The sequence below is a fragment of the Myxocyprinus asiaticus genome, chromosome 26, assembly GCF_019703515.2.
Source record: "Myxocyprinus asiaticus isolate MX2 ecotype Aquarium Trade chromosome 26, UBuf_Myxa_2, whole genome shotgun sequence".
Classification (NCBI taxonomy): domain Eukaryota; kingdom Metazoa; phylum Chordata; class Actinopteri; order Cypriniformes; family Catostomidae; genus Myxocyprinus; species Myxocyprinus asiaticus.
The window spans coordinates 27358508-27372223 of NC_059369.1; the positions used below are offsets into that span (position 1 = coordinate 27358508).

Sequence of the window (13716 nt, forward strand, 5' to 3'; positions counted from 1 at the left end):
TTTGTCTTTTAATTCATGTTCTAAAACAAGTAGTCAATTTACATGCAAAGGAGATGATAATTTATTAGGATTAATGACCGTACTTAATCTCAATCATGATTGTTTCATTTACAGTGTGAATCTTTTTGTTAAATGTAATTGTAAAAAGTCATAACCAGCAGTTGTAACCTTAAGGAGCTACACCGATCAGCCACAACATTAAAACCACCCTCCTAATATTGTGTAGGTCCCCTTCTTGCTGCTAAAACAGCACCAACCGGCATCTCAGACTAGCATTCTGAGATGCTTTTCTTCTCACCACAATTGTACAGAGTGGTTATCTGAGTTACCGTAGACTTTGTCAGTTCGAACCAGTCTGGCCATTCTCTGTTGACCTCTCTCATCAACAAGGCATTTCCATTCACAGAACAGCCGCTCACTGGATGTTTTTTGTTTTTGGCACCATTCTGAGTAAATTCTACAGACTGTTGTGCATGAAAATCCCAGGAGATCAGCAGTTACAGAAATACTCAAACTAGCCCATCTGGTACCAACAATTATCCATGTGATTATCTAATCAGCCAATCGTGTGGCAGCGGTGCAGTGCATAAAATCATGCAGATATGGGCCAGGAGCTTCAGTTAATGTTCACATCAACCATCATAATGGGGAAAAAACATTTATCTCAGTGATTTGGACTGTGGCATGATTGTTGGTGCCAGATGGGCTAGTTTGAGTATTTCTGTAACTGTTAATCTCCTGGGATTTTCATGCACAACAGTCTCTAGAGTTTACTCAGAATGGTGTCAAAAACAAAAAACATCCAGTGAGCGGCAGTTCTGTGAACGGAAATGCCTTGTTGATGAGAGAGGCCAACAGAGAATGGCCAGACTGATTTGAACTGACAAAGTCTACGGTAACTCAGACAACCACTCTGTAAAATTGTGGTGAGAGGAATAAAGTGGGTTGGTGCTGTTTTGGCGGCACGAGGGGGACCTACACAATATTAGGCAGGTGGTTTTAATGTTGTGGCTGATCGGTGTATATATACCTGACCTAAACCTTAAAATTTGTTTTGTTGGTGTAACCTAATGTATTCAGGCTGATTCAGAGAAAATTAAATTATACTTTGACTTGAATCAAAGCAGTTCATTTAGATGTTTCCTCAAGAAGCAGATTTGTAGGTTAGCCTTTTTTATTTTTTTATTTTTTTTTTAGGACGGACTGTAAAAATTAAGAGTTTTTAAGAATTAACATGTTTGATGTGTGAGATAAAAAAAAATAAAAAAAACTTCTTGTCTTAATTTTTTTTTAAATCCCACTACAGTACTATCAAATAAAGGAGCCTTTGCAGGAACTGTTCCTGTCTCCTATCCTGAATTGTCATGAATCCTCCATGTACCTCAAAGAGCGGAAGAGTGAATGAAGCAAACTTTCATTCTGCAGTGATGATTGACAGCACTCCAACATCTGAGAACATCATGTTTCATCAATTGACTGCAGAGGCTCTGAATGGTAGTTGCAACTATACCTTGCCCACATGTAACAATAGCACAGGTGATGCAGCATTGCAGCTGCCTACCTTCTCCATGGCAGCAAAAGTGAGGGTGATAATTACCTTCACTCTTTGCGCGGTGTCGGCTGTGTGCAACCTTGCCGTGTTGTGGGCTGCTAGCACTAATATCAAGCGCAAATCCCATGTAAGAATTTTAATCATGAACCTAACCGTGGCCGACCTACTGGTGACTTTCATTGTGATGCCTGTGGATGCGGCTTGGAACATCACTGTTCAGTGGCTAGCAGGAGATCTGGCTTGCAGGTTGTTAATGTTTCTTAAGCTCGTGGCTATGTATTCCTGTGCATTCGTGACTGTGGTCATAAGCCTGGACAGGCAATCGGCCATTCTCAACCCTCTGGCCATCAATAAGGCTAAGAAGAAGAACAAAATAATGCTGAGCGTGGCCTGGGTGATGAGTGTTGTTCTCTCAGTCCCCCAGGTGAGGAGATTCTTGAGTGATTTTTCATGTTTTCTTTGTGTCTTATCTCTGTGTGCTGCTTTAGTTACAATCACCAAAAAACCCAGAGTCTGGAGAAACACCTGAATCAAGTAGAGAGATCAAAATGAAAATGACAGGAGGTTTAATAACTAGCTTTCTTGAGATAACACTTAGACTTTATTCATATTTGTTCATGTTCAATCTAATTTTAAACCATGCTTACAAATCCTTTAAATGGAAAATGTATTTTAAATTTTTTCTTCATTAACTTGAAGCCTGCTATACACTTTATAAAATGTTGTGAATTTGATTACATACTGCGGTTTTTTAAAACTCACAGTTTTCAAACAAAAGAACTTGGAAGGTCAAGGGAAGAACTACAGAAAGAGTGGAGCAATAATAACTCTCTTTTATAACTAGTTCCTGTCTTTGTCAGCATAATCATTTAAGGGTGATACAACTGAGTAACAACCTTTGAAGACGCTTTTGAAAAAGGAGGCTTTACAAAGAAATTATAGAAGAAAAATTATTTTATTATAATAGAAAAAACAAAAAAACTAAACTTGGAAATGCTTGATACCATATTTGCAAAGTATATACTTTAAATAAACAGTTGGGTAAATTGCTTTATTTTATGATTTCATAAATTCAGATCAGACTGTCTTTCTGATGTATTGGAACATGTATCTTTATAGGGCATATTGATCATATGTTTCAAATCAATAACATATTTAGCATTTCATATTCCCCAAAGACATGTAGTAAAATTAGAACAGAACTTTTACTTTTGTAAAATTAAAAGGATAGTTCACCCAAAAATGAAAATTCTCTTATCATTTACTCACCCTCATGCCATCCCAGAGGTGTATGACTTTCTTCTTTCAGCAGAACACAAACAAAGATTTTTAGAAAAAATATCTCAGCTCTGTAGGCCCATACAGTGCAAGTGAATGGTGATCAGACTTTTGTAGCTCCAAAAATCACATAAAGGCAATAAATGTAATCCATATGACTCCAGTGGTTAAATCCATGTCTTCAAAAGCGATGTGGGTGAGAAACAATATTTAAGTCCTTTTTTACCTACAGAGCTGAAATATTCTTTTAAAAAAAATTGTTTTTGTGTTTTGCTGAAGAAAAAAAATCATTCACATCTGGAATGTCATGAGGATGAGTAAATGATGAGAGAATTTTTGGGTGAACTGTCCCTTTAATGGCTGTTAGATTAGTTCTGTAATTACAGTACATATGCTCATCAGCTCTTTAATTTTTTACCTCAGATTTAACCTATTTACTGGTGTTTACTGATACTCAACAATTCTTAAAAAAATTTTAGTAAAATTATTCAGTATGTCATTCAATCAGGTGTATGTTTTTTAGTTTAGTTCTTTTAAATGAGCACACTCATTGATCTTCAAACCTAATACCGAAGAAAACAGCCAGACAGTCTACAGCCTTCAATTAAAGCAACTGAATTTACTGGAATCAGCATTACTGAGAGGTGATTCTCAGTCAGTGCAGGCATGCACATTTTAGGTCAGTCTGCAGTTGAAGTAATAAATGCCAAGACCTCCTCTTTGCTCCTCCACATATTCAACTTAATGAAGTTGCATGTTTGAAATGAGTGTACTTCTAAGTTTAGAGGCTTGTAATGACAGGTCAGCTATGAAAATGAATAAAGGTACAGATGAAGTCAGAAGTTTACATACACCTTAGCCAAATACATTTAAACTCAATTTTTCACAATTCTTGACATTTAATTGTAAAAAAGTTTGATCACTACTTTATTTTAAGAATGTTAAATGTCAGAATAATAGTTTTATTTCAGCTTTTATTTCTTTCATCACATTCTCAGTTGGTCAGAAGTTTATATACACTTTGTTAGTATTTGGTAGCATTGCCTTTAAATTGTTTAATTTTGGTCAAACATATCGGTTCCCTATCTGTCACTCACTCGACGTTGTGTTGATGTAGTGATACTAGGTGACAACTCTGCTTTTTTGAAAAAAGGCCAATGGGAATTGGCGAGTGGAATTTGCATGCCACTCTCCCAGACATAAGGGTATAAAAGGAGCTGGTATGCAACCACTCATTCAGATTTTCTTTTCAGAGCCGAGCAGTTCTATTAATTGAAGCTGAATTCATCCGAGAGTTCATTCACCTCATCTGCTGGATTTTACGGCGCATTTCAGCGGCTTCTCCCCCTCTGCACCCATGGAGTGCAGAGAACGCCCCTGGGGGCTTCGGCAGAATAACAAAAGAGTATATTCTAAAAAAAAAAAGAGTATATTTTCATTCTAAAAGAGCGGCACACATGGAACGTCTTTTTAAAGATGCCTTTCCATTTGTGTGTTATTCCTGGTTACGGTCGTTATCGCTCTGCTTCTGACGGCCACGATCGCTGTCTTATGTGTCTGGGCGTTGCCCACGCGGAGACATCGTTCGTGGATGGGTCTTGTCCTCATTGCAAGATCATGACCATGGTAATGTTGCGGTCGTGGCTTGCATTTGTAAGAAAGCTTACACTCACTACCCTTGATGGTGGAGCGGCCAGGGGGTATTCGGTGATCCCCCAGGTGGATAAGGTGCTCGCGGTGCACTTGTGTCTGCAGAGCGCCACCACCTGGCGTGGGTGCCCGAAGCTCCCATCCAGGGCCTGTAGGTTTACGTCGTCCCTGACGACTAGGGCCTACGGTGCCGCTGGACAAGCCACCTCTGCCCTGCACACTATGGCTCTCCTGCAAGTACACCAAGCCAAGGTGCTAAAAGAACTGCACAGGGGTAGTTCTGACCCGGGATTGATGCAGGAACTGCGCTCGGCGACCAACCTCGCTCTCCAGGCGACGAAGGTCACGGCGCGGTTTCTCGGGCAGGCGATGTCCACCCTGGAGGTCTAGGAGCGCCACCTTTGGCTCAACTTGGTTGAAATGCGAGAGGCTGACAAGGCACGGTTCCTTGATGCCCTCATCTCCCAGGTTGGCTCCCCTTGGCCCGGCCCCTGAGGAAGTTTTCGAAGCGCCCCTGAGACGGGCGACCTAGGGGCGAAGAGACCTGCTTCTCTGGAGCTGGTGAGCAGACCACTCCATCCCCCAGTGGAGGGCCGGGAGGAGAAATCTTTGTTTCATATTTGCCACATGCCCAAGAGGCTGCGGTACCCGAAAGTTCAACAAAAGAGTGGTTTCTCGTTTCCTGGGTCACATGTCCGGTGCACACAGCCCTTGTCACGACTACCGTCCACTGTCCCATTTTTGCAGGTATGGCGCTCCGCCCCTTTGTGCCCAGCTGTGGCACAAACGCCCACACGGGATTGGTTCCGGTGCACTACGGGGACGAGATTCCTCCTCCCCCCTCCTCGGCCAATCTTGTGGTGGGCGGCAGGAGCCGGGTAAGTGCTTCGATGTCCCTGGACTCAACACCCCACTGCGAGGCCCCACCCGCCAGTACGTCTGAAGTGATCATTCCCTTGGTCCCGTGTCTTGTGCTTTCCAACCCGTCGCGATGGCTGACCCGGACTGTCTGACTTGTCTACGCGATTCAGTTCGACAGGCGCCCGCCCAGGTTCAGTGGCATCCGCTTCTCCTCAGTGAAGGGCAAGAACACCGCTACCTTGCGTGCGGAGTTCGAGCCTGTCCATCTAGCCGAGATGAAGAAAGGGTTCTACAGCCCTTACTTCATTGTACTGAAGAAAGGTGATGGGTTGCAACCAATCCTGGACCTGTGAATACTGAACCGGGCTTTGCACAGACTCCCGTTCAAGATGCTGATGCAAAAACGCATTCTAGCGAGCGTCAGGCATCAAGATTGGTTCGTGGCGATAGACCTGAAGGACGCATACTTCCACATCTCGGTCTTACCTCGACACAGACCCTTCCTGTGGTTTGCCTTCGAAGGTCAGGCGTACCAATATAAGGTCCTCCCCTTCTGTCCTTGTCCCCTCGTGTCTTCACGAAGGTTGCAGAGGCAGCCCTTGCCCCGCTAAGGGAAATGGGCATCTGCATCCTCAACTTCTTGATGACTGCCTAATCCTTGCTCACTCTCGAGAGTTGCTGTGCACACACAGGGACCTCGTGCTCCGGCACCTCATCCGACTGGGGCTTTGGGTCAACTGGGAAAAGAGCAAGCTCTCCACAGTTCAGAGCATCTCTTTTCTCGGTTTGGAGTTGGCGTCTCGATGACAGTGCGCCTCATGAACGAGCGTGCACAGAAGGTGCTGAACTGTCTGAAGGCGTTCAGACGGAGGACAGCAGTTCCACTGAAATTTTTTCAGAGGCTCCTGGGGCATATGGCATCCTCAGCGGCGGCCACATAGCTCGGGTTGATGCATATGAGACCGCTTCAGCACTGGCTTCAGACTCGAGTCCCGAGGTGGGCATGGCCACATCGCGTGGCCATCACGCCAATCTGTTACAGCTTCTTCTGTCCTTGGACCGACCTTGCATTTCTACGGGCAGGGGTTCCCTCGAGCAAGTATCCAGGTGCATCGTGGTTACAACAGACGCCTCCAAGACAGGCTGGGGTGCCGTATGCAACGGGCACACAGCCGCAGGCTCCTGGACTGGCCCGCGGCTACATTGTTGGCAGTACCGCTTGCCCTGCAGAGGTTACAGCCGTTGATCCAGGGCACGCACGTGTTGGTCCGGACGGACAACACAGCGATGGTAGCATACATCAACCATCAAGGAGGTTTACGCTCCCGTTGCATGTCACAACTCGCCCGCCATCTCCTCCTCTGGAGCTGCGGTGGTAGACACGATCACTCAGGCTAGGGATTCCTCTATGAGGCTGTATGCCTTGAAGTGGCATCTGTTCGCTAAGTGGTGTTCTTCCTGGCACGAAGACCCCAGAGATGCGCAGTCAGATCGGTGCTTTCCTTCCTGCAGGAGAGGCTGGAGGGGCGGCTGTCCACCTTGAAGGTGTATGTAGCTGCTATTTCGGCTCATCACGATGCAGTATATGGTAAGTACTTGGGGAAGCATGACTTGATCATCAGGTTCCTGAGAGGCACTAGGAGGTTGAATCCCTCCACACCGTGCCTCATCCCCTCGTGGGACCTCTCTGTAGTCCTTCGGTGTCGACGGGGTGCTCCCTTTGAGCCCTTGGAGTCAGCTGAGCTTAAGGCACTCTCTTTGAAGACTGTCCTCCTGATTGCGCTCACTTCCATCAAGAGGGTAGGGGACCTTCAGGCGTTCTCTGTCAGTGATTTGTGCCTGGAGTTTGGTCCGGGTTACTCTCACGTGATCCTGAGACCCCGAACGGGCTATGTGCCCAAGGTTCCCATGACAACTTTTAGGGATCAGGTGGTGAACCTGCAAGTGCTGCCCCAGTAGGAGGCAGACCCAGACTTGGCGTTGGTGTGTGCGGTGTGAGCTTTATGCATCTATTTGGATCGCACGGAGAACTTTAGAAGCTCAGAGCAGCTCTTTGTCTGCTTTGGTGGACAGCGGAAAGGAAGCACTGTCTCCAAACAGAGGATTGCCCACTGGGTCATTGACACCATCGCGATGGCATATCAGGCTCAGGACATGCCACCCCCTGCGGGGTTATGAGCCCATTCTACCAGGATCGTGGCAGCCTCCTGGGCCCTGGCCAGTGGCGCCTCTTTGGCAGACATCTGCAGAGCAGCGGGCTGGCCAGCACCCAACACCTTTGCGAGGTTCTACAATCTCTGGGTTGAGCCGGTCTCGTCCCATGTATTGGCAGGCACGAGCAGGTAATTTCCAGGACAGCTGGCTGGGTGTACCGCTTGTGCATAGCGCCTTTCCCCTCCCTTGAGGTGAAGACATGCGCTCTTGACTCCCAGTCATGTTCACAGACTGTGATCCCTGGATGACTTTCCTCCTTAGCCCTCTGGCAGTTGAGTTTGTGGAGAAACTCGCTGCCGGCCCAGTACGTGCGCTAATGAGACCCTGTACTGAGGTAGGTGCTCCACATGTGCTGGTTCCCCGAAGGCGACCCCATGTGATATCTTCCGCAAAATCGTTTCCCTGTTGGTAAACTGCGTCTTCCTTGGGCAGAGGCCCCTCTGCCCCTGGTCGCCATGCTTTGTAGAAACTCCTCCCCCTTTGGGTAGGACCTACCATGAAACCTCTCCACATGACATACTTCCGACAAGGCTCGATAAGACCATGTGTCGTATTCCACTCAAAATACGCCCCCCCCCCCTTTTTATGCGGGGTGTGGTCTCCACGGTGTCTTCCCCTTGGGAGGGACACCCCCCGACGCAGACACTTATGGCTCCCTGTCGGTTAACAAATTCCACTCTTTTTGGGGAGAAAAGAGAGGAAAACAGGCCTCGGCTGATCTAGCCTGTCCCTATTGTTGGGCAGTTGACTTGTTCCTGAAGGACCATTCGACGCTCATAAGAGCGTTGGGGGAGGTTACGTGATGGCCTGGTGCACTGGCTATGAGGCACACAGCGGTCTGCCTGTCTCACACCACCAGTTCACATAACACAGTTCAGATAGTTGTGGCGTTTTGTATAGGGACCCCTAGTGTCACTACATCGACACAACGTCAAGTGAGTGACAGATAGGGAACGTCATGGTTACTTTCGTAACCTCCGTTCCCTGATGGAGGGAATGAGATCTTGTGTCCCTCTTGCCACAATGCTGAACTACCCGCTGAAATGGCCGGGACCTGTTCTCGGCTCCTCAGCACAAAACCTGAATGAGTGGTTGCATACCAGCTCCTTTTATACCCGTATGTCTGGGGGAGTGGCATGCAAATTCCACTCGCCAATTCCCATCGGCCTTTTTTCAAAAAAGCAGAGGTGTTTGGGGCTTCCAAGAGTGACCCCTAGTGTCACTACATCGACACAGTGTCTCGTTCCCTCCATCAGGGAACGGAGGTTACAAAAGTAACCATGACGGTAGCCTTCCACAAGCTTCTCACAATAAGTTGCTGGAATTTTTGCCCATTCCTCCAGACAGAACTGGTGTAACTGAGTCAGGTTTGTAGGCCTCCTTGCTAGGACACGCTTTTTCAGTTCTGCCCACAAATTTTCTATCGGACTGAGGTCAGGGCTTTGTGATGGCCTCTCCAATACCTTGACTTTGTTGTCCTTAAGCCATTTTGCCACAACTTTGGAGGTATGCTTGGGGTCATTGTCCATTTAGAAGATCTATTTGCGACCGAGCTTTAACTTCCTGGCTGATGTCTTGAGATGTTGCTTCAATATATACAAATAATTTTCCTTCCTCATGATGCCATCTATTTTGTGAAGTGCATCAGTCCCTCCAGCAGCAAAGCACCCCACAACATGATGCTGCCACCCCCATGCTTTATGGTTGGGATGGTGTTGGCTTTCAAGCCTCTCCCTTTTTCCTCCAAACATAACAATGGTCGTTATGGCCAAACAGTTCCACTTTTGTTTCATCAGACCAGAGGATATTTCCCTAAAAAGTAAAAACTGTAGTCTGGCTTTTTTATGGTGGTTTTGTAGCAGTGGCTTCTTTCTTGCTGAGCAGCCTTTCAGGTTATGTTGAAATAGGACTCGTTTTACTGTGGATATAGATACTTGTCTACCTGTTTCCTCCAGCATTTTCACAAGGTCCTGTGCTGTTGTTCTGGAATTGATTTGTACTTTTCACACCAAACTATGTTCATCTCTAGGAGACAGAATGTGTCTCCTTCCTGAGTGGTATGATGGCTGTGTGGTCCCATGGTGTTTATACTTGCATACTATTGTTTGTACAGATGAACGTGGAACCTTCTAGCATTTGGAAATTGTTCCAAGGATGAACCAGACTTGTGGAGGTCCACACATTTTTCTTAGGTCTTGGCTGATTTCTTTGATTTTCCCATGATGTCAAGCAAAGTGGCACTGAGTTTGAAGGTAGGCCTTAAAATACATCCACAGGTACACCTCCATTTGACTCCAGTTAGTCAATTAGCCTATCAGAATCTAACTGGCTAATTGCCTAAGGCTTGACATCATTTTCTAAAATTTTCCAAGCTGCTTAAAGGCACAGTTATCTTAGTGTATGTAAACTTCTGACCCTTTGGAATTGTGATATAGTCAATTAAAAGTGAAACAATCTATCTGTAAAAATGTTTTGGAAAAATTATTTGTGTCATGCACAAAGTAGATGTCCTAAATGACTTGCCAAAACAATAGTTTACTAATATTAAATCTGTGGAGTGGTTAAAAAAATATTTGTTTTAATGACTTCAACCTACTGTAAGTGTATGTAAACTTCTGACTTCAACTGTATATTACAAGGAATGCTTTGATTTTAAGTCCCAAATTTCCACAGTACAACTGTCATTATGACAGCAGAATGTGTTCAAATGAGGTACTTTCAGACAGATAAGGTACTTGACACAAGGCCAGGATAGGCTATGATGAATATGTTGCCATAATTTCTGTCTATTTGTTCATTGTTTGTTTTTGTGAATAGTTTCTGAACCATTAACAGACAGATGGCTTTAATCGGTTTGTTACCAGAGGCTTTGGTGAAGCTGTGTCAGTCTTCATTTGTCATTATGGAATTGTCATAGATACAATATGTTGAAGTCAGACATCATAATATTTATGGAATATTCTGCAAAATACTCATCCTGGGAACATGGACTAGTTGCATTGAGCCTCTTGCTAAAAGGAATATGTCACATATAATTATGTGCACAGTTGACAGTGTTTACTTGATTAGTTGGCTTTAGATGTGCATGACATGTAGCATTTAATCAAAGCTAACAAGGGCATAGTTTTAACTGATATAAACATTTTTTTTTTTATTTTTATTTTTTTTTTTGAAAGGTAGGTTGCTCTACTGTAAGTGCTTATTTTAACTTCAGAAAAAAGTAGAAGGTTTTACTAATATTCACAATTTTGGATGTTCTTTAAAAATTCATTTAGATTAATTGTTGGATGTTTTTACATTTTATACTTGAAGAGGAGCATTAATGTGCCATAAGTAGGATGTGTTCCTGGATGAACATTCTAGTGTTTCCTCGAACAACATTCCTATTAACCTATCAGACTTTAGGGTCAAGTTTAGGTTTTGGGTTAGGCTTTGGGCTGGGGTTGGGGCTGCAACACAAATTTTATTAACTAACCATTTCCCTTTGGTTGTAGGGGTATTCTTAAGATTAGGGTTAGGACTGTTTGTTTAACACTCAGAAATGCTTTTCCAGGACCAGCAAAATATGTTGATCCAGGAATATGTCAGACTTGGCAAAATCACGTTCACTGTGTTTTAACAGAGATCACACCATATGTCAAATGTTTCTCTGTTGAAATCGTCAGTGCTTACCCAAATTTGGAACCACTGCACCCCAAGTGCCCTAAAGTGTAAGTGTTGTTTGAACATATGGGCATTGAACTCCAGTTTCCAGGTGAAATGTCCACAGGATGGCACCAAAAACAAATGCATATTTTATTAATTCTACCCCCCTAACCCAAACCCCAACCCTAAAACTAACCATCAATGGAGTAAAAGTGTAATTTTAGAATGAAAATGCAACCTCAGAATCATGCTAACCATTGTTTATATGAATATGACCAGAAACCATGCCTCTGAGGCTGCATCAGTAGGGCTAGAGAAAAAGGTGATTGTGTCTGAACTGATGAAAATGAAAAAATCTAATGGGAGATGCCATTTTTTTCTGAATTTAAAAAAAATGTAGAAATCTAAGGGGGAATGGCGGTTATTAGTTCGCATAATGGGGATGGTTTAAGGGTAAATGTCGATTTCCTGCGAGATCATGTTGGTTTTGATTATAGCCAATCAGAAAGTAGTGCTTATAATCAGCTTACCTGCTGAATTCCCCAACAGATGTTCCTGTTCCATAATGTGACCATCACTGTGCCTTCCAGCTTCACCCAGTGCACAACTCGAGGGAGCTTTATCAAGCATTGGCAGGAGACACTCTACAATATGTTTACCTTCACTTGCCTGTTCCTCATACCTCTGGCCATCATGATCTTCTGCTACACAAGGATCTTGGTGGAGATATCTCGAAGTATGACCAAAGGAAATAGTAAGTGGAGTTAAAAAAAAGCTAAATGGTACATAATGATCATCATATGAATCAGTTTGTGTCATGCTTAAATTACTAGAATTACTCCAATGTATGGGAATGTCAGAGTATCTTATGCACTGTGTTGTTAAATACCACCAGCCTGAACTTTTATATATCATAACTTTAGTGCAAGCTCATAAATAATCTTGTTTTGCAGTATCTTCAAAGGAAGTCCACTTACGGCGTTCCAACAGCAACATCCCAAAAGCACGTATGAGAACTTTGAAAATGAGCATAGTTATTGTGACTTCTTTCATCGTTTGTTGGACCCCTTACTACTTGCTGGGCCTGTGGTACTGGTTCCTTCCTGATGATTTAGAAGAGACAGTTTCTCACTCATTGACACATATGCTTTTTATTTTTGGGCTTTTTAACGCTATTTTGGATCCTATCACTTATGGCCTGTTCACCATTCATTTCCGCAAAGGACTTAAGCGCTACTGTCGGAACGCGACTGTACTTACTGAGTCGGAAAACAACTCCATCATGACTGGTTCTTTGAAATGCTCACCATCACCCTTTCGCATGAAAAGACTGGCCCAGCCTAGTCCAGGAGCTGACCCAAAGCAACCACCTGACAGTAAATATAAGTAATAGTGGCAACCATACCAGTCCAGCCCTAAAAGTGTGATTTGATTACTGGAATGTGAATGTGACAAAGCAGGCCTTGGCAGTCTAGCTGCTCATAAAAACAATAAGACAACAATGCGTACGTGCCTGTTTTGCTCAACAGCATGAGACAGATTTGAATCAAGCCCAACCAAGTGCATCACATCTCGTTATTCATTAACTGATGAGGTGCCTAAATTACTTACAGCTATATTTAATACCCATGTATTCTCATGTCACAGGAGAATAATGTTTGTAATAATTTGCTCTTAATTAAATATTCCAATCAGATGTTTTTCTGCAGATTAATTAGACCATCACTATTCCTACTTGTTGAAAATGTCATTTATATCAAGGTTTTTTTTCCCCCACCTCATACAAATCCAAGTAATTCATCATCTCCACCTGCTATTACAAAGTGCATAGCAATTTATTGCTCATCTGCAAGGAAAATAGTTTAATCTACAAACAAATAAGATGTGTGGATTTCGAGGTATTTGAGTGATTTTGAGGTTTTGTGACAATTTCAAATTAATGTACATTGGCTCATGGATAATTTTCTGGTGTTAATTGGAAACATTAAGTAATACTTTTTCAGGCATTTTATCTCAGACCCTTGAAATAGCATTGTTTGATGAGTAAACTTTTTATTCGATGGATATCGAAACACTAACCAGCCCCAAGAGGTCTTGCATTTGGAGTCCTTACTGGTTATGAATACATCTTTATATACATCATACTTCTAAAGGGTTTCACAATGGCTCAGTGGGTAGCACTGTCATCTCACAGTAAGAAGGTCCTGGGTTTGGGTCCTGGCTCAACTGGGCCTTTCTGAATGGAGTTTGCATATTCTCCCCATGTTCATGTGGGTTTCCTTCAGGTGTTCCAGCTCCCCCTCAGTCCAAAAAGACATGCAGATTAAGTTAATTGGAAACCCTAAATTGCCCATAGGTGAGAATGTGAATACATATGTCTGTGTGTGTTGCCCTTTGATGTACTGGCCACCTGTCCAGGGTGTTTCCCTGCCTTTGGCCCAAGACTACAGCACTACCTGTGTAGGTTCTACTGGTTGTTTAGATCAGTGTTACTATCAGAAATAATTATTTCTTTA

At 43.7% G+C, this 13716-nt stretch overlaps 1 protein-coding gene across 1 annotated transcript; it reads left to right on the forward strand.

Annotated features, from left to right (window-relative positions):
* Positions 1 to 1427: 1427 nt before the first annotated feature.
* Positions 1428 to 12885, forward strand: LOC127417424 (putative gonadotropin-releasing hormone II receptor). The gene is made up of 3 exons (XM_051657475.1): positions 1428 to 1976; positions 11750 to 11954; positions 12154 to 12885. The coding sequence occupies exons 1-3, from the start codon at positions 1428 to 1430 to the stop codon at positions 12588 to 12590; spliced, it is 1191 nt and encodes a 396-aa protein (XP_051513435.1). The 3' UTR covers positions 12591 to 12885.
* The last annotated feature ends 831 nt before the right edge of the window (positions 12886 to 13716 follow it).